Consider the following 24,540-nt stretch of genomic DNA (forward strand, 5'->3'; position numbering starts at 1 on the left):
CAACCCTATCTGATACACCTGCTTGTGGTTTCTGCTGGAAGGTAGAGCATGTGTGTTGCTATTTGGATCTCTCTTCCCTGTTTCAGGCATCTGGTGTCGACGGCTCAGAAATTCCGGATGATGGCAAACTTATAGGATTTGCACAGCTCAGCATCAGCTAAACATTGGTCCCAGGAGATGTTTCCCAACAGAGAACCCACATGTGCATATTCATAATGCTTCTGTTAGCCTAAAAAAAAACCACTACTGCCAAAGAATTGAACTACAGCCCCCTTCCTAGAAGCTTTAACATTTTCCTTAATAGGATCACAAACCTTCCTGAAATTACCGATGACGTTTACACCTTTTGTAAACAACTCTCATGTTTTTGTATCTGTCATCTCAAACATGCAGACCCAACACGTCATTGCCTGCATGTTCATTTTATTATTGCCTTACTTTAAAGAAAAATACTACTGAGTACGAAGCAGGGGGTTCCACTGCTCTGATGATCTTGCCTAAGTGTTTGCTTACATGTGGTTTCATTTTTTTTCACTTGCTGTTTTTGCACAAGTTTTAATACTGAACGGATTTTTTTTTCTTTTTTTTTGGTTCTTTACCTGCTTCTCCTTCTATCTGAAACACCAATATATGTGTTGTTTGGGTCACCTGGAGTGCTGAGAAATCTGCTTCTCTTTGGCTGTGTGTTTTAAAACTGCTGGTTTGAATGCTTGCACCTGAGAAAGCAAGCAGAGTCTTAACCCACAGGAGGGAGAGCTTCCTTCCCTTGTGTTTGTGTTTTGGAGAAGTTCCTTGACTTTGAGGTGTTAGAAGTCAGCTTCCCTATGTAAACTGCCTTAATTTTTTTTTTTCTTTATCATTTTGGTTCTCTCCACATGAGTGCCAGGCATGGCATGAGGGCTGAACCTTTTAATTTACATTCAGCAGTCCTTCCTACTGCTTTCATTCTGCATCTTAGACGTAGTCTGTTCTTGAAGCAGACCAGGGAGGCATTGCTGCCTGGAAACTGGTCTTTCAGATGATGAACGCAATATTCATGGTCACAGGGAGAGGAGATCTATGTCACTCTGCCCTTGGAACAGATGCACTTCCAAGTGTCCCTGAAACCCAGTTTGGTCATGCCTGGCTGGCCTCCCAACGTGTTCCCCAGTCCTTTGCAAGCTGGTACCCGTGGAACCATCCCTGTCGTGTTTTACAGCAATAAAGAATCACCAGTAGAGTGGCTGTACTGGGCAAAAGCGGGCGCTGGGTTTGTCCCTCCTGCACTCAATCCCTTGGGTCGTCGGGCTGCGCGTCAGCCCAAGCCTCGACGTTTGATCAGGATGTCACTGCACCCCTGTCACACACACACGTATTTAGCTTTTCTTTCCATGTGGTGTTGAAGTTGAGTTTCTACATGAATAATATAAATTATGCTCTGAGTTTGATAAGAGACACTTGTAATGCAATATGTGAATAATAAATGGTGTTGACTCTTTTTTTTCCTACTGTTTCACAGTTGGCCTTTGTAACTGCTCTTGGCTCTGGAGTGTTTTCTACACAGAAGTTGTAAGTCTGTAATTTAACATGCAGATGGAAACGAGCTTTGTTTCCATCAGACACAAACAATGCAGAAACAGAGCGGAATGACTAGGTTCAATTAGGACTTTTGTTCTGTTTCTTCTTTTTTTTTTATTTTTAATTTCCAAGTCTTCGGATGAACAATCTGTATTTATATCTTGTTCTCTATGAGCAGCTGTGGAAGCTTCCTGAATTGTGCATGTTCTTTTCTTACCGCCCCTGTTGCTTGTAGCCTCTGGGTGGATATTGGGTGTGTCCCCATGGGCTGTTTGCAGCCCCATGGCTGGTGAGTGTGAAGGGGAGGGAGAGGAAGATGAGAACCTGGGAGTGAGATCATCATCCTGGGGTGCTGAGCCCAGGAAGCAAGTGTCCGATGGCAGGGAGTTGGTGGTGGCTGGTTTGGCAAGTGTTGGCACCATTCCCTGTTGCCTGACACAAAGCACTCCCTACAGTGTCCCCCATTGAGCTTGTTGGCTTGGGAAGAGCAGGCTGGCACCTTGATTTTCCCGTCACCCTGTGCTCAGTGTGGATGTGTTGGGAGCCTTTAGGATACAGAGACAAGGTAGTTGTGGTACAGTATTATTTTCCCTCTGCCTGCATGCCCTGGGGACCTCCTCATTCATTTGTGTACTGGTGCTGAGGAAGGTTAGGACTCAAACTGCTCAAATGGAACAATGCAGCATCTATTTATTGTTATTCCCCATTTTCCCAAAGCCAGGACTTAGAGAGCTTGAGCTCACGCTAACCCAAGGTTCCGTAGTTCTTTAATGGAGAAAATAAGTGAGGAAGAAGCTGATGGGTTTTGCTCTATGGATCTCCAGATCTTTTGGGTAGGGATCCAGAATATTTACTTGGGCTATTACAGTGCTAGACAACTGTCTTTTCTGATGTTGTTCCAGTAAGTGCCAATGCTGTTCATAATTGTTTTCCAGTGTCATTAAGGATTTGGTTTTTGTGCAAATTTCTGATCTGAACCTGGAAGCAGGTGGTAATTTTAAGTTAGTTCCTACTTTTAAGGACAATGCTCTGTTAATGAAAACGGATCCTCTTCACAACTTTGGTGTATTGTAGATTATAATGAAAGATGTAAAATAGTCAAGCTTTTTTTCCTTTTTTGGACTTTGTATTTTACTGCATGTGTCTAATTTTTAATCAATAAAGAACAAATTGTCCATTGCCAGGCGTTTGATGTGTGGTTTGCTTGTCACTGGGTTGGTTGGTGTGTCTTGAGGAAGGGGTTTGTCTGAGTGGTGTCTACAACCCCTGGGGTATTTGTTTGGGGTGGTGGGAGGTTTGACAGCCCCCAGGAAGACTCAGTGGGGAAAGGGAGATCAAGTCCAGGCTGGATGGGGCTCTGAGTTATGTAGTCTGGTGGGAGGTGTCCCTGCCCATGGCAGGGGTGGAACTGGATGAGTTTTAAGGTGCCTTCCAACCCAAACCATTCCACGAGCGCATTTCTGCAGGAGCGGTGTGCATAAATGGAGCCAGAAGGGCACTTAGGTGCCCCGAGAGCTTGTCTCTAGCTAAGAGGTTTGCTCCAAGCTCTGCATGCCCTGTGCAACTGGGAATGAGCTTCCCCTGTCCAGGAATGCCTCAGATGACACAGGCTGGTGTGAAAGTGGCAGGATTTATACCCTGACAAGTGGTGAGAGCATGAACTGCACTCCCTCCTCTCCTCCACATTAATTGTTTGTGGATGCCCTGGTCAGCCCCAGTGGGGCATCCAGGGTCTGTTTTCCAGCATGCTTTACAATGCCCTTCTCATGGATCTGTGGGCAGCGGGAGTATCCAAGTGGCTTTTGGGCACCTCATGGACATCTCAAAGGGGCTCCAGGCAAATGCTTTACCTACATGAGGGATGGGCTGAGCAGTGGACTTGGATTCTCGATTATCATTTTAGATATTTCAGCCTCAAGCACCATTGCCCTGTGTCAGATTCCTCCATCCCTTTCCCCTTTCCCCGAGTCCTTTCTGCATTTAGCCCCCAGCAGCTGCAGGGTGGCCCAGAACTGGTGGAAAGGAGGGACATCCTGTGCCCAGCTTGCTTGTGTTGCACAGGGAAGCTGCAAAAGATGAAGGGAATGGCAGCTCCCATGGAATCACAATGAACTGGCTGCCCTTCCTCATCTCTGCTCCTGCCCATCCATTAACATAATTCCCTTTACTCCTCTGGGATGTTCCCAGCTCTGCATCATGCTGGGCATGTTTTGGCCCCTCTGAACCTGGCTTTCCTGAGTGGTTCAGCACTTGCAGCTGTTGTAGTCACTGTGGAGAAGAGTCTGTTCCTGTCCATGCCACCTGGCCCTGGCACAGGAGCTGGCCCAGGTTCCCTGAAGCAGGGGTCTTTCTGCTCCAGCCAGCACTGGATCTTTGTGGGTGGCACAGGGATGATTAATATATTACATGGTGTACTTCTAGTGACTGCCTATGACTGCAGAGCTTATCTGAGGTTTAAACATTAATTCCAGCCCTCTGGGAAGTCTGTCCCGGCACTGTCCTTCCCAGACACAGCCACCGATGTCAGGTGTCGGGGAAATTTTGAAAGCAGTTGGTGATTTTGGGCGATTCCAGAAATGCCTGGTGCTGCTCTCTGTGATCCCCTGCCTCAGTGTGGCTTTCCACCAGTTCTGCCAGCTTTTCATGGTCCCAGATGTGCCTCACCACTGTGACACCAGCTGGATCCGCGCCGTCGGCCCCAACCTGACGGAGGAAGAGCAGCTGAACCTCACCCTGCCCCGCGGCGCGGACGGGCAGTTTGAGCAGTGCTCCATGTTCTCCCCGGTGGACTGGGACCTGGATTCCATCCTGGCCTATGGACTGAACCACACGCAGAAGTGCAGCAGTGGCTGGGTGTACCCCTCGGAACAGCCACCGTCCCTGCTGACCGAGGTCTGTACTTGCTGCTTGATGCGCTGGGATGGGGCACCCAAATGGCCACAGTTCCCCCAGAGCTGGTGCCTGACCATGGTGCAGTTGGGATTTACAGCAGGTGTGGGCTGGGGACCTTGGCTCCACCATGCAGGCCCCAGGTGTGGTCCTGGAGAGGGTGCAGGCTGTGACAGGTGCCAGTGGGGAGATGAATCACTCCTGGAGGGACCTCCTGCCCCTGGGTTTCCCCATCCCTCTGCATCCAGGGGTTAACTTTTCCAACTTAATATCATGGAATGGTTTGGCTTGGAAGAGTCCTTTAAAAGTCATCTAGTCCAACCCACAACATCACAATTGTTAGCTAAGAAAGATGCTAAATTAAGATAAAGGAGAGTAGGTTTAGATTAAATATTAGGAAGAAATTTTTACTTTGAGGGTGGTAAAGCCCTAGCACAGGTTGCCCAGAGAAGCTGTGGCTGTTCCATCCCTGGAAGTGTTCAAGGCCAGGTTGGATGGGGCTCTGATCTATCTGGTCTAGTGTAAGGTGCCCTGCCCATGGCAAGAGAGTTCAAATTAGATGATCTTTAATGTCCCTTCCAACCCAAACCATTTTATGGTCCTATGATCCTTCCTATGTCACTCTTTCCATTGATGTCCTCTGGGTTCTGGCAATTGCAGGACATCTCTTTAACAGAAACTGCTTGTCCTAGAAATCAGCATTGCATCCTTTCCCCTCTGGGAGCTCAGGTGGTCTGGCAGGAAGCAAGCTGCTTCTGTCCCCAGGCCCACCTAAAGGAAAATTTGCTGACCAGGAGGCTCCCCTGGTTGGCTGGGCTGGACGAGGGGGACTCCTGCAGGTCCCAGTGCATGGGAGAGGAACCCCGCTGGGGGTGGGACAACCCCAGCTTGTCCCACCTCTGACTTGTGTGCCCTGTGCATACTATGGGCATTCACATCCTTGGAAGTGGGGATACCAAAGCATCTCTTTTTCCTTTCTCCAGTTTGACCTGGTGTGTGACAGGAAGGATCTCAATGACATTGCCCAGGCCATCTACATGGCAGGGCTGCTCCTGGGATCCATGATCTTTGGGCCTCTGAGTGACAGGTGAGGAGCCACAGCCCCCTGCCCTGGGTCTGTGCAAATCCACCACAGCACAGGCCAGGTGGTGCGAGCCTGTCTGGACTGTGCACCCTGTGCATTTTGTTACCACTTCTCACTACAGGGACCCTGACCAAAGTCCTTGGGTCCCATGAGGGCATGGCCACACAGGGAGGGGAAGGGAGAGAGACACAGCATGTGTGTACAGTGCTTTGCTTGCCATCCCACAGTCTACTCTGAGCCTTATCAGGGTGATAAAAATCACTGTATAACCTGCTGGGCTCCTTGCCATCTCCATGGGGTCTCTCCAGACACCGATTGTGTCTTCCCTGTTTCTCCCCAGGATCGGCCGTCGCCCAGTCATTCTGATCTCCGTCTTCCTCCAGGGCTTGTTTGGCCTGGGAATTGCCTTTGTGCCCCATTTCTATGTGTACATGGCCTTCAGGTGTGTGGTGGGGGCCTCCGTGTCAGGGATCACCATGACATTACTGGCCTTAGGTGAGTAGGATGCCCTTGCCCTGGGGCATCTCAAGATGCAACAGAAAAGTCTTTAAAGAAATAAAAATAATCGTGTTTGACTAGAAAAACACCGAGGCAAAGACAGGTCTTGATCTTCACTGTCCTTCAGTACTTTGGCAACTTCTCAGCCCTCAGTCAGAGCTTTGGGGAGCATCTCTCTCCAGCCAGTGCTCAGAGGAGGGCAAGGGGAGAGTGTCCCAGAACAGGAGGTCAGTCTAATCCTCACCTCCAGAATAATTCTTCTCCAGGGAAACACCTGTTTGCCTCAGGGGAAATAATTTGGATGATTCTGAGCCCTCTTTCTTCCTTTCAGCTACAGAATGGATCGGTGTCTCCTCCCGACCAAAGGCAGTGCTCACCTCTCACTGCTGTTTCGCCATGGGGCAGATGATTTTGGCTGGTTTGAGTTACGGGATTCGCAACTGGAGGCTGCTGGAGATTGCAGGATCTGCTCCTATGTTTGCGTTTTTCTTCTGCATTGGGTAAGTAGGATGTGGACAGAGCTCCTGCAGACGTGACAGCAGAGTGAGGGTGTGAGTGAGGAGGAGGCAGCAGCTCAGAACCAAGCTGGGTCTTTCCCATCGGAGTGCAGCTGCTGCAGGAGCTGCTGCACAGCTCAGCACATCTCCCTGGGCACTGCACTGCTGAGAGCAGCAGCTGCTTTGCTTCACATCTCCAAATGTGGCCTTTGGAGCCTAAATTTTGGGTGTTTAGCCCCATTGATCGCAAGGGCCTTTCACTTTCGAGTTGGGCTTGATGATCCTTGTGGGTCCCTTCCAAGGCTGAAGATTCTGTGCTTCTGGGATCTGATCCTGTGGTGATTCCAAGGCCTGCTGCACGTGGTTCCAGAGAAAGGGGCTGTGGGGGAGCTCAGCAGGACACAGCAGCATGTGCTGGCCTCCTCTCGTGGCAGGGTGCTCCCAGAGTCAGCTCGCTGGCTGGTGACCAAGGGCAGAATCGAGGAAGCCAAGAAGGTGCTGCAGAAGGCGGCAGCCACCAACAAGCGCAGCCTCCCACCAGAGCTCCTGCAGCAGGTACTGGGGGGTTCCTGTCCTCAGACACTGCCCTGGGCCTTGCAGCAGCGCCTGCAGCTCAGCTCATCCCAGAAACATCTCTGCATTCCCACTGGGGATGGCCATGGGCTGTGGGCGACTCCAGCTCCAGCTGAGTTCCACAGGGACGAGGTCCGGGAAGAGGCCCAGCTTCTGATGAGGCTCAGCCTGGAGCTTTCTGGGGTCCCCCCGGGGATGTGGGAAAGACTGAAATGCTTCCCTGGCTTTTCTCCTCTGAGGATTCCAGGAGTGTGACTGATGAGCACAGAGTGTCTCTTGAGTCTCTGGGTTTCCATGCAGAAATGCCTGAAGGGGAGTTCCCTCCTTGCCCACCCCAAAGTTCCTGCACTGGGGACATGTTCCGCCTGAGGAACCTCTCAGGACACCCAGAGGGCAGTGGGGCTGCCCTCCCTCCCAGACCACTGGGGTCACAGGCCTGTCCCCCTGAGGCTTTCCATGGAGTGCAGGTGGAAAAGGAGCTGGCCAAGGGTTTCCTTTTGCTGCTTTGACTCTTTGACTTTCTGTGTTTTGAAGCTGAAGCCTGAGAAAGAGGTCAAGTCTGGAAGCTTCCTGGATCTCTTTCGGAAGAAGCACCTGCGGAAGGTGGCTTCAATCATGTCATGTGCCTGGTAAGACATTCCCTGGTGCATTCTTCCCAAACTTCTATGTGAAAGAAAGGAAGGGATTGAATTAGTCATTAAGAAATTCACCTTGTGGGTTTTGATTGTTTTTTGATGGGTGTTTCTGCTTCTGGCTGTTTAAGATACTTTGTGGGAATGGTGATAGCATTTCCAGCTTTGGCAGGCCTGTGTATTCCTCTGGTTTTACATCTCCTGGGAAATGCTGTGGCTTGGTCAAAATGTTGTCATTGGAGATCAGTTCTGCATTTTCTCATGGCTGACACCTGCTCAGCACCACGCTGCCTGGCTTTCAGGTTTGTGAACAGCTTTGTCTACTATGGCCTGAGTCTGAACGTGACAAATTTTGGCCTGGACATCTACCTGACTCAGCTGGCCTTTGGAGCAGTGGAAATCCCAGCCCGTGTTGGTTGTATCTTCACTCTGCAGAGGTTCGGGAGGAGGAAAACGCAGGCTGTTCTCCTGGTGCTGAGTGGCCTGGTGTGTCTGATCATCACCGGCATCCCTGAAGGTGAACAACCTCGTCCCACACGGAGAGGACATCCTCTGGGACGGGGAGGCACAGAGCCCCAACCCTTCCCTTGCTGGTTCTGTCCTCCCAGCCAGGGTGGCGCACATCCCTCTAGGCCTGAGCTGACCCTGGCCACACGGGCCTGGATGGACCCACAGGGCCCATTCCAAAAACCCAAAACTTTTCTTGCTGATGGCAATAGCAGAGGGCAGAACTGAGTCCAGTGGGCCCTCTGTCAACAGAGCTGTGCTCTGGGAAAATTAATCCCTGGGGAGGTGAGATGATGGATGCAGAGCGCGCTGAAAGTGGCCACCAGGCCAGAGCGGCCCGGTCCATGCTCAGATGCTGTCAGAGGCAATGGTTCCCTGCAGGTGACATGGCTGTCCCTGCAATCCCCAGTCGCCATCCATGAGAGGTGCTGAGCCCTCCCCCATCCCATAGCAGCCATCTCTCCTCCTCCCCTCAGACCAGCCCGTGGCAACCACCGTTCTGGCCACCATTGGCAAGTTTGCTGCCTCAGCCTCCTTCTCCACCTCCTACGTCTATGCTGCCGAGCTCTTCCCCACGGTCGTCAGGTGAGCTCTCCCCACACTTTGGAGTGACTAGCAGTGGTGATGGGGCAGGAGCCACTTGTCCCCATGGCCGCACTCATCCCCGTGGTGGCCTGGGGGTGCTGGCCCCTGCCCACAGCTCCCGCTGCCCCTCACTCCCACAGGCAGACGGGTGTGGGGCTGTGCTCCATTGCGGCGCGGGTGGCCGGGATCCTGGCCCCGCTGGTCCGTCTCCTGGGCCAGTACCATGGGGCCATCCCCATGGCCATCTTCGGGAGCGCCCCTGTGCTGGGGGGGCTGCTCTGTGTCCTGCTACCCGAGACCTGCGGCACTGACCTGGCAGATGACACAGGGGACGGCCACCCCCCGGCTGAGGTGGGTCCCTGGTGCTGCCTCTGGGGTGGGCATGTGGGCAGCCAGCGCTGGGGGAACCCCTTGGGTTGCATGTGCTGGGGTTTCTTTAGGAGTTACAGAGGTGGGAGGGAACAGAGTGGGGTTGTCCCGCTGTGGAGGGAGGGGAGGAGACCCCATAATCCTGCATGTGAAAGTCATCCCTTCATTCCTGTCCATGGGACACAACAGCCAGTGCTTCCTCCCTTGGCCCTCCTCAGGGAAGCGCTGGTGCCTTGTAGCCAGATCCTCTGGCTTTCACACCCTCTCATAGCTCCCAGCCCTCATTCCCCATGGACCAGGTAGAATTGCACCCCAATACTTCTGTTGTCTGCTGGGAGAAGGGTGTCCACAAGAACAGTCAGGAATGGGATCCAAGTTGCTGAAGGCTGCTTGTCTCAAGGACAACTGCCATCAGCTCTTTGCACACCTTTCCTTTCTTTTACACCCTTTTCCCTTTCATCAGGTCTGTGAAAATGCCACCAGCAGCTCTCAGAATGGGCAGGTGAAAGGAAAAGGTGATGGCCAAGACAATGAGAGCACGAAGACCACGTACTTCTAGCTGGGTCTGCAGGTGGCCGTGTATAAAGGCAGCCCAGTGCTGTGTGGGCACTGAGGACAGGCAGGGTCTCTCCAGCACAGGACACCACCTTTGCTTAGGCCATCACTGCCAATTGAGTTTCCTTGTCTTTTTTGCCTTCCTGTATCTCCCTCTGTAGCTTGTCCTCAGGCACTGCAGGCAGTCACCAGTGTCCAACAGGGCTCTCACCAGAGAAAATTAGGTGCTTTTTACTTGAGGGGAAAAAGAAAGAAACCAAGAATTAGAATGGAGGCACTTCCTCTTCATTTTTCCTGTTATGTCTCCAGGAAGGTGAAACTATAAACTTTGTCTAGTGAGACACCCACTAGAGCATTGAATAAACTTGCAAGAGAGAACTGGGCTCACTAACAGGAGAGCTGGAGCAGATGCAGCACTGAAAATAATCTCACACTTGCAAGGAGTGATTTATTGTGACTGTCTAGCAAGATCATCCCATTCCTCATAAAAACACTCCTTTTTATTTTTTTTTTAATTTGAGATGCTCAGCTGAGAAGAAAAAAAAAAAAGTGTTGGAAGAAACAGCATGCAGGGAGCAAGGACATCTAACAGGCAGCTGAAATTTCCCTTCAGTGTTGCTGGCTTTGAATTGATGTCATGATGATTTGGGCATGGAAAATGGTGCTGTTGGGCTACAGTGTGGGACCAAATTGATTTGTCCATTCCAGGAAACTGAGGGATGTTGTGGCAGTTGGTCTCTTAAAAAAATTACAAATCTTTCTGGGAAATGTCAGGTTTTTTCTATTCTGTTCTAACCCATTCCTTTTTTGCTGGATCCATTTTGTCTTTAAAAGATTTAGGACCGCTTTTGTCTTATACCGTGAAGAAAATAATGTGGTTTTCCTGTGCTTCCTTTCATATTATCTCATGTCCCCCAGTCCAACTTTCTTTTCCCCCTGGATGGGTACAGAAGAAGCCTGGGAGCTGCACATGGTGGTTCTTCACCTTTGACTCTACAGCTTGAAGGTTTTTTTCTGGTAGTGTCAAGAAATGTTAAACCACAGTATTTCTTCTCACTATTGTCATGCCTACATGTTTTCCATGGACCAAAGTACCTCATGGATATTCAGTTTGATCAAGACAGCGTTTTGGATAAAATCAGTGCCATGTGACATTCTCCTGCCAGGAGGGACTGGCTGTGGTGCCATTTTCTCTCTGGCACGGCTTTTCAGAGGATTTGCTCTGGTGCTCATCTTCAGTATCGTGAGAACAAGGGAGTTCAGTCCTTTGTCCTTTCCTTGGAAAAGGCTGGGGAGTACCTCCTTCAGGCTTTTATGGAAAACAAGGCATGAGGGTAAAGGCTGAGGGAAGAGCTTGGAGCCAAATGTAGTTATTGAAGGAACCACTTTGGAAATTGTACTCTGAGACTCTCTGTTTTAACTCATTTCATAAATAAAAGCATCCAAGCACAGCTGATGAACTTCTGCTTCCAGCTCATTTGTGCCTCCAGTGGGCTGAAGATCCATTTCATGGAATCTTGGAGTGCTTTGGGTGGGAAGGGACTTTAAAGATCATCTCATTCCAATCCCTCCCTGCCACATGCAGGGACACCCTCCACTATGCCAGGTTGTTCCAAGCCACATCCATCTTGGCCTTGGACACTTCCAGGGATGGGGCAATATTCTGGTTTAGGGCAAATTTGGGAGGAAACTTCCAAAGGGGTCCCTCTAGAAAGGAGATTCAAGTGGCCCCTCCCCCAACTGGTTTGAGGAAATATTTCCTTGGAAAAAAGTGGAAAAAGTTGTTTTTTTAACAAGCAAAGTATTCACAAGCATAAAAAGAAGAATAATTTAAAACAATAAAACCTCTCACTGTTCTGAAGAGATGGCAAATTTAGGAAGTCCTTTTTGTGGGGTGTAGCTTGGCTCACTCGGTCTCTTATCAGTTGCTCCTGCACTGGAAAATGCCACGTCCCCCACCCCGGTGGGCCACAGGTGTGAGCTCCCAGTGCTGTCCTGGGTTTTCAGTCCAGAGAAGGGCTGAACAGCTCCAAGAAAAAGAAAAACCACAGCCTAAGGATCATTTCTGCCTCAGCTAGCTAAAAACTGACTAAAGGCAAAGGATAGCTCTCTTCCACTGTCCGTGCTGCAGACAACACAGTCCAGGAGAAGGATGTGGGGGAGCAAGTGCAGTTTCTGATTACAAACTGTGCTCTTCTTCTCCCCCACTTTGCTCTCAGAACCAGTCTAAAGGTGCAGAACTTAATATCCAGCACAAACAGAACAGACAATTTGGGATACAAGCATCATAAAGCCACCCTAGGACAGGCAGCCACAGCTTCTCTGGGCAACCTGTGCCAGGGCATCACCACCCTCACAGGGAAGAATTTCTTTCTGACATCTAATATGTATCTCCCCTCTGTCAGTTTTAAGCCATTCCACCTTGTCCTGTCACTCCATGCTCCTGTCCCAGGTCCCTCTCCAGCTCTCCTGGAGCCATTTTAGGCAATGGAAGGGGCTCTAAGGTCTCCCTGGGGCCTTCTCTTCTTCAGGAAGAACAATCCAAACTTTCCTCACAGGAGAGGTTCTTCAATCCCTCTAATCATCTTTGTGGCCTCCTCTGGACTCACTCCAACAGCTCTGTATTGTATTTTATCTGCTCTTTTCTGGATCACTGAATCTTGTGAGTTTGAATACCCCTGCACTTGAAGAGCACCTGAATAGCTTGACTCACGTTTTGCCCAGCTCAGCACAAGTGGGAGGACGTCCAGGATTTTTGCAGTGCCTCAATGTCACTCCCAGCCAGCCCACACACGGCCTTGCACTGTAACGAGTAGAGGTGACAGCACAAAGGGGAGGCAGGAGTGCTGGAACAGCAAGTGGGAACGCAAACATAAACCTGTGGGAATGCAAATACACTTCTGCATGCACACAGTGCAGTGTTCTGGGCTCTCGTGGTTATGAGGCCATGGGCAAAGGGTAAAATGTGACCAAAGGAATAACTAAGGCAAAGAGGATGATTCCATATTGAAGGGAGGGAGCCAAAAAGTTAACGAGGTGATGAGGACAAAATGGGGTAGAGAGGTTTAGCTGGGAAGAGCAGGTTTTCTCATTTTAGGGACAAATTTAGGAGAAAATGGAATGAGTGTTTCTGCTCAAGAAAAAAAGGCTTCATTAATCCCTTTTCCTGTCAATGAGAAAATGGATACCAGTGGGTAAAAGTGAAAAAACCCAACTGTTTATTGACAAAGTGCCCACATGGCAAAGGAAAAAAAATTGAACAAATGCTAGACATTGAACCATCAGAACCTTACCCCCAGCACACACACACTCCCCCCACAGCAGAACAAAAAACCCCAAAATGCCAGGAAAAGAAACAAACAGACCAGCTGTGTGGCAGGGGGAACAAAATGGCACCAGCTTTTTTGTCTCAGGGTAGGAAAAAAGCTCATGCAGCAGCTCGGGCAAAACAGACGGGAACCTGTGGAACCTCTGGCATTGGTCTCCTCCTCACAGCAAGTGAAGCTGGTGGATTTTAGTGTCTTTTCTCTTGTTGGTTCAGCTTTTGCTGAGGTCTCAGGCCAGGCAGAGCAGTTCCTGCACTCTTGCCTGATTGGCTCCTGGCAATTATCTGATCTTGGACAAAAACCTAGGTGAACAATTCAAGAAAAAAACCAAAAGCCACTGAAGGAGTGCTGCTGCAGTTTCTTCAGGCCAGGAAAAGGGGAAAAAAGAATCTTCTTACTTAAACTAACAAAAAAACAAATTAGCTAAGAACAGTCTTGGGGTGATTTTTTGGTGGTGCTCTATTCTCTGCCTGTTTTATGCCCAGAAATGGCTGCTGTAGCTTTAAGATGGATCTGGAGAAAGGATTGGGAGCCTGGGAGCCCTGGTGAGGGCTTCGTTCAAAGACTGGCTTGGTTTGAAAAGACAGGTGTCTGCTAAGGAAGGCAGGAGCCTCCCCTGAAATGGAAATGTAACCACCCCCACCCCCCCAAATTATTGTAATTTTTAAATTAAGGGGTTCTCTGGCAAACATATGGGAGCAGGAGTGACAGTTCTTTATTAGGAAAATAAAAATAAAAATTCAGTAATACAGAGCACCACTGCCAGAGTCAGAAGAGGAGCTGAGCCCCTGTGGGTCAGGGTGGTGGCAGCAGTGCCATTCCATGGTGGCTCAGCCCTCCTGCAGTGCCAGCTGTGGTTCTGCTGGAGCAGGGATCCTGCACAAGGCTGGAGTTTTCCTCTGCAGCTCCAGGGCTGCTGGAGATGGGCCTGCTCTCCCTCTGGCAATGCAGGGCAGAAGAAAGCTGCTCCTCTGGGAATGCAGGGGGCAAAGGCTGCTGTGCTGTTGCCAGGCTCAGATTGGATCCAGGTAGGAATGCTGGGCTCCTGCCCTGGGCGCAGCATCTCCCCATGGGATGATGGAATTTTATCAATCATACAGGGACACTCTCTGGCCCATTAAAGGAAGATATTTCCTGGGGGAAGGATGGGTCCTGGAAGAGATAAAAAAATTGCCCCACCTGGCTTTAATGGCTGACCCATGAACGGAAGATAACTGCCTCACCTGGTTCTACAGATGGCAATAGAATAAACACCCTGCCACATCTTGCATTGCAACTTAAGGCTCACTCCCAGGCATGCTCAGTGCCCTGCTGTAGACATTGGCAGCTACTTTGTTTCTTGACTAATTTTTTTTTTGGTAGCTTAAGCAAGAAGTTTATTTTTTTTTCTTTCCCCACCCTTTTCCCTGACCTGCAGCAGCAATCCTCCATTTTTTATTCTTGAACTCTTTTGGCTTGGTTTTTGGTCTGAAATCAGACAGTTGCTGAGATGGACCAGGACCTGCAGGTGGGAGCTGCTCCAAGCCTGAGACCTCAGAAAAAAAAATGAACCAACAAGACAAAGGACACCAAAACCCACCAGCTTCATCTGCTGTGAGGAGGAGATCAAAGCCAGAGGTTTAGCAAGTTCCCCTCTGGCTGCTACGTGAACTCCTTTTCTCTTTTCTCTTTCCCTGAGACAAAGGGGCCACTGCTGTTTTTGCCTTCCCAGCCATGTGGCCAGCCAGCCTGTTTATTTCTTCCCTGGGCATTTTGAGTTTTTTTGTTGGGTGGGGGGTAAGGTTCTGAAAATAAATGTCTAGCATTTATTCAGTCTTTTTCTGTGCCTTGCGGGCACCTTGCTTTGTTAATAAACAGGGGTCTCTTTCACTCACTGGCATCCATTTCTCTCATTGGCAAAAGGCATTACTGAAGCCCTTCTCTGGAGGAAACATTAATTCCAAGGTGTTTTCTCCTAAATTTGTCTCTAAGCCAAGACAGCAGCAAAGTGATGTCGTCTGTGCTGCACCCAGCACACCCTGGAGTGAGTCTTTGAACAAAGCCTGTGCAGGAGCCTTCAGGGCAGGGCTAACACCCATCCCCCAGATCAACCTTAAAGTACAGCACCCATTTCTGGACATAAAGAAGATTGATCAGGAATAGAGTATCATCATAAAATCATCCTCAGACTCAGAAGCAGGGCCAAAACAGCTCCTGGTGTCAGAGGAGCCCCACAGGGACCACTGGGATAATCAGCACATTTTCAGTGTCAGTGACACCAACAAACTGTGCTGAAATCCTGGCTGTGGGGCAGAGATGTCAGCATCCTGGACATTCCCCTTTACCTAGAGGACATCACCCTCTCCTTTCACCTGACCCCAGGCTGGGAAGCCCCAGGTCCACGAGAAGAGCAAAGCTTGGAAAAAGGACCAAGCAGGGTGAGGAGATGAGCATTAAAGCTGCTCTCCTGACTGTGCAAGAAGCCAGAGAATCATTGGTTCATTTAGGGAGGAAAAGACCTCTAAGACCACTGGCTCCAGCCATCATCCCAGCACTGCCAGATCTGCCAAGAAAGCGCATCCCTAAATGACACAGCTATGTGTCTTTTAGATACCCCCAAGGGTGATGACTCCACCAGAGGCCTGGAAAGCCTGTTCCAGTCTTGGACAACCCTGTGGAGAAGAAATTTTCCCTATTATCCAATTTAAACCTCCTGTGGTGCAACTTGGGACCATTTCCACTTGTCCTGTCATTTGTTACTTGGGAGAAGAGACTGACCCCCTCCTGGCTGCATCCTCCTGTCAGGGATTTGTAAAGAGTGAGAAGGTCCCCCCTGAGCCTCCTTTTCTCCAGGCTGAGCTCCCCCAGCTCCCTCAGCTGCTCCAGGTGCTCCAGCCCCTTCCTCAGTTCCTTTCCCTCCACTGCCAAAGCCCAGATCTTGCAAACTCCCGATCCCATCTCCAGACCAAGTTCCACATGGCCAAGTTCCTCGTGACCAAGTTTCACAGGATTGATTTTGTGCACCAAAGCCAAAGCACAAAATGAATATCAGCTCCAGGCACATCTGGCCTGGACTTGGGACACCCCAGCCCCCAAAGCACATTTACTAGAGCACAAAGAGATTGGAAACCAAAGAGTGCAGCAAATCTGAGTGAGTAGCCTTCTCCTTCTTTGAGAGCAGTGATGTGCTTGAGGAGATGGATTCATCAGAGGGCACTGAAATACATCCTCTGCTGGCAATCAAATTAGCAGAGGACAGCAGCCCACCCTTCCCTTCCTTTTACATGGCACTAGATGACACTAAAATGTCATGACTGAGCTAGCAGCAGCCAACTAAAGGACGCTGTAAAAGTCTCTCCGTGACTGAGGAAAACTGCTCAAATGCCCACACAGTTTGGCATCGAATTGCAGCATTCCTATGTGTAGTTATGATATTTTATGAAAATCCCTTTGCTAGGATTTTCTTCTCCTGAGAAGCTGAGAGGGCCTCAGCTTCAAGTGTAAACAATTTGTTATCTGCTACTGTGGAATGCAGCAGGTCCTTTCTTGATTAGTCAATGTAAGATGTTTCTACTTGGTGGTCAATCGAGGAGGCAGCAGCTCTCGAACTCTCGGGGAGTCACAGAACTTTGTTATTCATTCCTTTCTATTCCTGTCTCGCCTTCTGATGAATCTTTCTCTCTATTCTTTGTAGTATAGTGTGGTCTTTTTAATGTAATATATATCATAATATAATAAACCAGCCTTCTGAAATGGAGTCAAGATCTCTCCTTCACTTCACCAAGTCCTAACTGCCCTGAAGACCACCACATCAAATGGTGGCCCCAGACGTGGCATCACCCATGCAATTCAGAAAACTTCTACAGCTGCTAGTAGAGAAAATAAATGCAGATTGTTCATTGGAAGACTTTAAAAGAAGAAAAAAGTCCTTATTGAATGCAGCCACTCTGCTTTAACACTCTGTTTTTGCATTGTTTGTGTCTGATGGAAACAAAGCTCGTTTCCATCTGCATGTTAAATTACAGACTTACAACTTCTGTGTAGAAAACACTCCAGAGCCAAGAGCAGTTACAAAGGCCAACTGTGAAACAGTAGGAAAAAAAAGAGTCAACACCATTTATTATTCACATATTGCATTACAAGTGTCTCTTATCAAACTCAGAGCATAATTTATATTATTCATGTAGAAACTCAACTTCAACACCACATGGAAAGAAAAGCTAAATACGTGTGTGTGTGACAGGGGTGCAGTGACATCCTGATCAAACGTCGAGGCTTGGGCTGACGCGCAGCCCGACGACCCAAGGGATTGAGTGCAGGAGGGACAAACCCAGCGCCCCCTTTTGCCCAGTACAGCCACTCTACTGGTGATTTGATGAATTTGGGTAAAACCTTACAAAAGAAAGGCCTTGTTAAATCATAGTTCAGACCTACTGCTTCTGCTGAGTACAGCTAACAGCTGGCCTGACAGGTATCTGTGAGAATCAGCCTGGCAGCCTTTACCCGTGAGAACCATCTGACAACTGTGAAAATAAGAAGTCTGTACTCGTGAGAATCTATGAAGAAAAAAAGTAAACATCTGTAAAGAAGAAAGCCTTTATCATGCACGGACATAAGCAACTACAAACCAATGAACTGAGTTGCAGTAAGTTACTAACCAATTAGAATTAAACACAATGCCTTTAGAAAATGATATGAATATGAACTGTGAATACAGATTGGCTGTTGTGGATGAAGAAACACGTGTCTTTACTACAATTGTGGTTCTTCATTGCTGTAAAACACGACAGGGATGGTTCCATGGGTACCAGCTTGCAAAGGACTGGGGAACACGTTGGGAGGCCAGCCAGGCATGACCAAACTGGGTTTCAGGGACACATGGAAGTGCATCTGTTCCAAGGGTAGAGTGACATAGATCTCCTCTCCCTATAACCATGGATATTATGCTCATCATCTGAAAGATCAGTTTCCAGGCCACAATGCCTCCCTGGTCTGCTTCAAGAATGATGGGCTCAGACTGTTAGTAGATGCCTGTGCAATCATTGCTTCCTCTCTGAGCATCTGCAGACATCCTTCTCCAAGTCTCTGTCATCATCTCTGGTGTCTCAGAGAGACACTTCAGTTTTCTGCTCCTGAAGGTAAGAAGGAAAGAAGAGGAGATGAGACTGTATTCATCCCTGATTCTGGCTTTTAGTCTTTGCCTTAAATGTGCAGTTTTGGATATTTTTTTTCCCCTTAAATTCAGAGTTCCCTGTACCCACCCCAGCTGGAAGTTGTTCATTCTCTGTGTCATCTGCCAGGTCAACGCCGCGGGTCTCAGGCAGCAGGATGCAGAAGAGGGCCACCAGCACAGGGATGCTCCCAAAGATGGCTTTGGGGATGGCCCGGTGGTACTGGTCCAGGGGAATGATCAGCGGGGCCAGGATCCCGGCCACCCTCGCCATGGTCGAGCACAGCCCCACACCTGTCTGTCTGTGGGAGAGAGGGGCAGGGGGTCAACACTCCTGCACTGAATGTGGCCCCATGGCCACCTCCAGCCATGGCAGAAGGGAACTCTGATGTGGGGGCACATCTCACCTGAGGATGGTGGGGAAGAGCTCAGCGGCATAGACATAGGAGGTGGAGAAAGCGGCCGTGGCTGTGAACTTGCCAATGATGGCCAGGACAGTGATTACCACGGGCTGGTCTGAGGGGAGGAGCAGAGACAACCATTGTAACCTCCAGGGGGATGGTTCACTTGGGACCAGAGCACTCTACAGAGGAGTTTCTTGGGACAGCCCTTTCTAACAGACTTGCTAAACAAACGTACAACCTGACCCATGGGAAATGATCCCCAGCATCCCCTTACCTGGCAAATATCCTCGGGCAAAGAGAACCCAGATTTCTCCTGAGGCCTTGGGCATATTCTAGATGTGGAACTGAAGTGAGCTGCTGAGCCAGCACAGGTGTTTGGGGAGTGCTTGGTTGCAAATGCCATGTCCCTGAATTAGAAAGCATTGGGAAGGCCCAGTGTTACCTGCAGCCTCACTCACAGCACTGCACATCAGCCAGGGTGGGGTATGGACTGGAGCACAAACAAATGCAAACAGATGAGGGGGAGTGGGCATTTGCTTTTTCTCTTCAGCTAAGAAAGGGAGACATGGTGGCTTTTAGAGCACTTCTTCTGCCATAGCTTTCTGCCAGGAGGTGGTGGTGTCTAGTGGTTGGTGGTGTCTAATGGACACTGCCTGCCAAGGGCCAGGAGCTGTGGGAGAACCAGGCACAGCCCTGAGGGAGAAGGAATCCAAGGTGAGGGGAAGCCAGAAGGCTGGGAATGAAGCAGCCTGGGCTGTGACACTGGGGGCAGCTGAGCCCGTGGGAGTGAGCGTGGGTCTGCCAGGATGCAAGGATGGCTCTGAACAAGGGTAGGGATGTGCAGGGCCCTGCCCAGCTCAGCTCACACAGGCTGGGAAGGTTCACCTTCAGGGATGCCAGTGAGGATGAGACATATCAGGCCAGCCAGCAGCAGGAGAATGCCCTGCACTTTCTTCCTCCCAAACCACTCCAGCAGGAAAATGCAGGAAATTCGAGCTGGGAGCTCCACTGCCCCAAAGGCCAGCTGTGTCAGGTAGATGTCCAGACCAAAATCTGTCACGCTGAGGCTCAGCCCGTAGTAGACAATGCTGTCTGCAAACCTGAAATTCAAGTAAAACATGTCACCAGATGGTTCTCTGGGGGTTTATAACCAAAAATTAGAAAGGTTAGAACACATGCAACTTATTTAAATTCCTAACAATCTCTGTTTTGCTTCTAGTCAGCACCTTTGCCAATTGTGTGGGATGTCGTTGCAGGAGATAAAGCAGAATGGATCTCCATATTCTGCAAATTCAAGACTGAACCCAAAGCTTCCAGATAGGCACACAACTCCTCCAGGGCCCAGGGACTGCCAAAGCTGGAATTACTCAAGCCTTTCTAGCAAAAGCCACAGTGTCATGGATAATCATCTTCTTGCCATGCCCAGCCATGGCAAATCTGGTCCAGTATGTGGAGGTAGAATGATGGCAGATAAAGACATACACATGTATATTACCAGAAAAATCACTTTAATCTACTGTTCTTGTCAACCATCAACTTCTTCTCTTCCACCTAGAGGGGACCAGGGAATGTCTTACCAGACACATGACATGATTAAAGTCACCTTCCGCAGGTTCTTTGTCCTGAAGAGATCCAGGAAGCTTCCAGACTTGACCTCTTTCTCAGGCTTCAGCTTCAAAACACAGAAAGTCAAAGAGTCAAAGCAGCAAAAGGAAACCCATGGCCAGCTCCTTTTCCACCTGCACTCCATGGAAAGCCTCGGTGGGACAGGTCTGTGACCCCAGTGGTCTGGGAGGGAGGGCAGCCCCACTGCCCTCTGGGTGTCCTGAGAGGTTCCTCAGGCAGAACATGTCCCCAGTGCAGGAACTTTGGGGTGGGCAAGGAGGAAACTCCCCTTCAGGCATTTCTGCATGGAAACCCAGAGACTAAAGAGACAGTCTGTGCTCATCAGTCACACTCCTGGAATCCTCAGAGGAGAAAAGCCAGGGAAGCATTTCAGTCTTTCCCACATCCCCGGGGGGACCCCAGAAAGCTCCAGGCTGAGCCTCATCAGAAGCTGGGCCTCTTCCCTGACCTCGTCCCTGTGGAACTCAGCTGGAGCTGGAGTCGCCCACAGCCCATGGCCATCCCCAGAGGGAATGCAGAGATGTTTCTGGGATGAGCTGAGCTGCAGGCGCTGCTGCAAGGCCCAGGGCAGTGTCTGAGGACAGGAACCCCCCAGTACCTGCTGCAGGAGCTCTGGTGGGAGGCTGCGCTTGTTGGTGGCTGCCGCCTTCTGCAGCACCTTCTTGGCTTCCTCGATTCTGCCCTTGGTCACCAGCCAGCGAGCTGACTCTGGGAGCACCCTGCCACGAGAGGAGGCCAGCACATGCTGCTGTGTCCTGCTGAGCTCCCCCACAGCCCCTTTCTCTGGAACCACGTCCAGCAGGCCTTGGAATCACCACAGGATCAGATCCCAGAAGCACAGAATCTTCAGCCTTGGAAGGGACCCACAAGGATCATCAAGCCCGACTTGAAAGTGAAAGGCCCTTGCGATCAATGGGGCTAAACACCCAAAATTTAGGCTCCAAAGGCCACATTTGGAGATGTGAAGCAAAGCAGCTGCTGCTCTCAGCAGTGCAGTACCCAGGGAGATGTGCTGAGCTGTGCAGCAGCTCCTGCAGCAGCTGCACTCCGATGGGAAAGACCCAGCTTGGTTCTGAGCTGCTGCCTCCTCCTCGCTCTCACCCTCACATCAGTGTTGTGTCTTCCAGAAACTCTGCCCTGCTCCTGCTTACCAGATGTAGAAGAAAAGGGCAAACATAGGAGCAGATCCTGCAATCTCCAGCAGCCTCCAGTTGCGAATTCCATAACTCAAACCAGCCACTGACATCTGCCCGATGGCGAATGCTGTGTGAGTGACCATCAGTGCCTTTGTCCGGTGGGAGACACCAACCCATTCTGTAGCTAAGAGGTAAAACAAAGGTTCAGGCTTTGTTTTGGGCTTGCTTTTCTTATTATATCATGTGAGGCCACATCTGCTGCCTCAGGGCAAGGGCCTCCCACTCACCCAGGGATACAACTGTGATCATAATTCCTGACACCGCAGCTCCCACGACACACCTGAAGGCCATGAACACATAGAAATGGGGCACAAAGGCAATTCCCAGGCCAAACACACCCTGGAGGAGGACGCAGATGAGAAAGACTGGCCGCCTGCCTATCCTGTGGAAGGAGAGGGAAGACCCAGTCAGAGAAGTCAGAGGGAAGACCTGGAGAGACCTCAAGGGGAGAGAGAAGAGCCCAGGAGGGATGCAAAGTGATTTGAAAACCAGGGGAGATTTGACATCCATGTGAACAAAGCTCCTCTATACACCTCAAGAAACAATGTGCAGAAAAATCAGTGTCTCCAGTGTTGACCCATCATGGTTGTGGCAAAGCCTGAGACACCGGCAGGGGCTAAACTTGTGATTCCTGATGAACCTCCCACAAGGATGTATCTGCCTCTCTTTTCAACCCTCAGCCATTTCCAGACTTCTCAGGTGGGCCCAGATGCCCAATCTCAGGCAAGGGGTTTGCATCCTGTGGAGGTTCAGTGCATGGACAGTCTGCCTGCTGATTTGGGCTGTCCCTGGGTGCTGGGCAGTGTCTCTGGGCAGGAACTGTGTTTCCTCACCTGTCACTTAGCATCCCAAAGATCATGGCTCCAATGAGAAGCCCAGCCATGTAGATGGACTGGGAGACATCATTCAGGAACGCCCTGTCACACACCAGGTCAAACTGGAGGAAGGAAAACACAGAAGCTGTTGCTTTTGACAGACTCCAGCTGCTTTCTGCAGTTGGGCAGCCTTTCTGGTTGATTGTGGATCCAGAATTTGGGTGCCTGAGTTCTTGCTCCATCCCCTGGGAGCAGAGAAGCCCTGAGAAGGGCTTGAGCCCTTCATGGTGAGCACTTAGGACACAAATCAATGGTGGGAGGGGCACACGAGGCGCTCAGCATGCCCCGGCACACTGGTGCCCATCTGCTGGGTGCTGGCATCTGCAGGATTCCCCTCCAGCCCAAAGGTCCCTGAGGGAACGTCCTGGTTGTCAAGTTTTGTTTCAGTGTGGCCTTGGGGTGAGAGCTGTATCAGATTGCTTCTCTGGCTGAAAAGGCAGGGCAAGGGGAAAGAGGAGGAGAGCAGTGTTTTGTACTGATAAAGGAGGAATGGGAATGGATGCAGCTGCTGAAATCTCTAGAGAAGCCTTGTGTGAAATGGACTTGGTGCTTCAGGGACACCAAGGAGGCTTTGCAAATGCCGGAGGCTGGACTTTCTCCTCTGTCCCAGCTCCATGGAAGGTACTTGTGAGAAAGTGCTGGAGCTGGCAGGTAGGGAAGGAGGGAGGAGGCATGAGGGAAAGTGAGGAAGGAGCAAAGGTCCACAGAGGGAGAATGACAGAATCAAGGAATCATTTTGTTGGAAAAGATCTCCATGAACATCAAGTACAACCTTTGACAGACTGCTATCATGTAAACTAGAAGGTGGGAGATGAGGCAGAATAGAGAAGTTGAGGATGCTGATAAACAAGGCTTTTGCTCAGCTGCATGGCCCTGGCATGTCTTGTCACAGCCCTGAAGGTTTCAGGAGGCCCAAGAAATATCAATGGCCAGCACTTGGAAGGTAAATGTCTTTCAGAGGGGAGCTGATGTGAGTAGAAGCAGGCAGAAGAACAGGGGATACTGTGACAGGGATGGCCAAAAGGTTCCTCCAGGCAGATACGTCATGAAGTCAAGGGTGTGGGTAGTGGAAATGGGACAGATGGCGGGCAGAACATGTGCTGGACTCACACCCCCACGGTCCCTGCCTGTGCCCTCCCCCGGCATCTTCACCATGGCCTTGCTGCGACAAGCTCCCAGGGATCCCAGCTGCCATCTGTGTGATGGAGGCAAAATCCTGCAGTGAATCTCATCCTGACTGCACCACAGCTGGTACTGGCTGACCAAAGCACAGGCCAGGATATTCCAGCCCCTCCTACCACTGCTGGCCCTGGCTGACCAGGGCAGAGCCCAGGATATTCCCATGCCCTCCTTTCCACGCCCCTGTCTCATCACGCAGCGCGTACAGACCTCGGTCAGCAGGGACGGTGGCTGTTCCGAGGGGTACACCCAGCCACTGCTGCACTTCTGCGTGTGGTTCAGTCCATAGGCCAGGATGGAATCCAGGTCCCAGTCCACCGGGGAGAACATGGAGCACTGCTCAAACTGCCCGTCCGCGCCGCGGGGCAGGGTGAGGTTCAGCTGCTCTTCCTCCGTCAGGTTGGGGCCGACGGCGCGGATCCAGCTGGTGTCACAGTGGTGAGGCACTTCCACAACCATGAACACTTGGCCAACCATTTGGAAAGGGTTGAGAAGCAGCGGGAGAGAGAGGAGCAGGATCAGCAGTTTCTGGTAGAGCCCAAACTCCCCCAGAGCCCTCAGAAGATCCCCAAACTCAGCCATGGCGAGCACCTCTGTGGCCAGGCTGCACTGGTGCCTATGGCTTAAATAGGCAAATATTAATGTTTAAACTGTGTGAGCACTAAAGCCCTAATCCAGTGTGATAAAATGAGCACCTGCACTGGCACACCAGTCCATTATGATGATACAGTGTAGTGCTCCTGGCTGCACTTTGTCACCAGACATTCCCTCCCTGCTCTTGGGAACAGAACAAAGGTGCCAGAGCACTGCCACTCTTGGGCATGGTATAGTGACATCTTGTCCTTCTCCAGCCTGAGAAGTGTCACAAGGCCTTCTGAAGGCAGCTGTGCTGCAGCTCCAAGTTTGTGTGTGTGGCATGAAGTTGGGATTCCACAGATGAGGGTTCATTTTGCAGGGGGTGGGGATGCAAACAGAGTAAATTTGCTGCTCCCATTAATGGTTTAATGACTATGTAGCGCATCCTGGAGACAGAGATATG

The 24,540-nt window shown here is 50.3% G+C and overlaps 3 protein-coding genes across 4 annotated transcripts in view; 2 read left to right on the forward strand and 1 right to left on the reverse strand.

Annotated features, from left to right (window-relative positions):
• The window catches only part of OXSR1 (oxidative stress responsive kinase 1), an 87,913-nt gene extending 85,175 nt beyond the window's left edge, over positions 1 to 2,738 (forward strand). Inside the window, exon 18 of the mRNA XM_038124607.1 lies at positions 87 to 2,738. Within this exon, the coding sequence (XP_037980535.1) occupies positions 87 to 161 (75 nt within the window). The 3' untranslated portion in view covers positions 162 to 2,738. The remainder of the gene's footprint in view (positions 1 to 86) is intronic.
• Positions 2,739 to 3,142: 404 nt separating this feature from the next.
• On the forward strand, positions 3,143 to 11,206 carry LOC119698218 (solute carrier family 22 member 13-like). 2 transcript variants are annotated; one of them, XM_038129887.1, is made up of 10 exons: positions 3,143 to 4,449; positions 5,430 to 5,533; positions 5,871 to 6,025; positions 6,360 to 6,528; positions 6,960 to 7,080; positions 7,633 to 7,727; positions 8,033 to 8,247; positions 8,714 to 8,822; positions 8,967 to 9,173; positions 9,655 to 11,206. In XM_038129887.1, the coding sequence occupies exons 1-10, from the start codon at positions 4,078 to 4,080 to the stop codon at positions 9,695 to 9,697; spliced, it is 1,590 nt and encodes a 529-aa protein (XP_037985815.1). In that variant the 5' UTR covers positions 3,143 to 4,077; the 3' UTR covers positions 9,698 to 11,206. The 2 variants fall into 2 exon arrangements, with proteins under 2 accessions (XP_037985815.1, XP_037985814.1); XM_038129886.1 differs by having other exon boundaries at positions 3,145 to 4,449; positions 8,963 to 9,173.
• A 6,392-nt stretch (positions 11,207 to 17,598) lies between these two features.
• LOC119697166 (solute carrier family 22 member 13-like) lies at positions 17,599 to 24,540 on the reverse strand. Its single transcript, XM_038127473.1, has 10 exons — positions 23,712 to 24,540; positions 22,281 to 22,384; positions 21,675 to 21,829; positions 21,403 to 21,571; positions 20,850 to 20,970; positions 20,203 to 20,297; positions 19,511 to 19,725; positions 18,629 to 18,737; positions 18,313 to 18,523; positions 17,599 to 18,183 (listed from the first exon to the last, which is right to left on the reverse strand). The coding sequence occupies exons 1-10, from the start codon at positions 24,081 to 24,083 to the stop codon at positions 18,157 to 18,159; spliced, it is 1,578 nt and encodes a 525-aa protein (XP_037983401.1). The 5' UTR covers positions 24,084 to 24,540; the 3' UTR covers positions 17,599 to 18,156.

The sequence above is a fragment of the Motacilla alba genome, chromosome 2 (genome assembly GCF_015832195.1).
Source record: "Motacilla alba alba isolate MOTALB_02 chromosome 2, Motacilla_alba_V1.0_pri, whole genome shotgun sequence".
Lineage (NCBI taxonomy): Eukaryota > Metazoa > Chordata > Aves > Passeriformes > Motacillidae > Motacilla > Motacilla alba.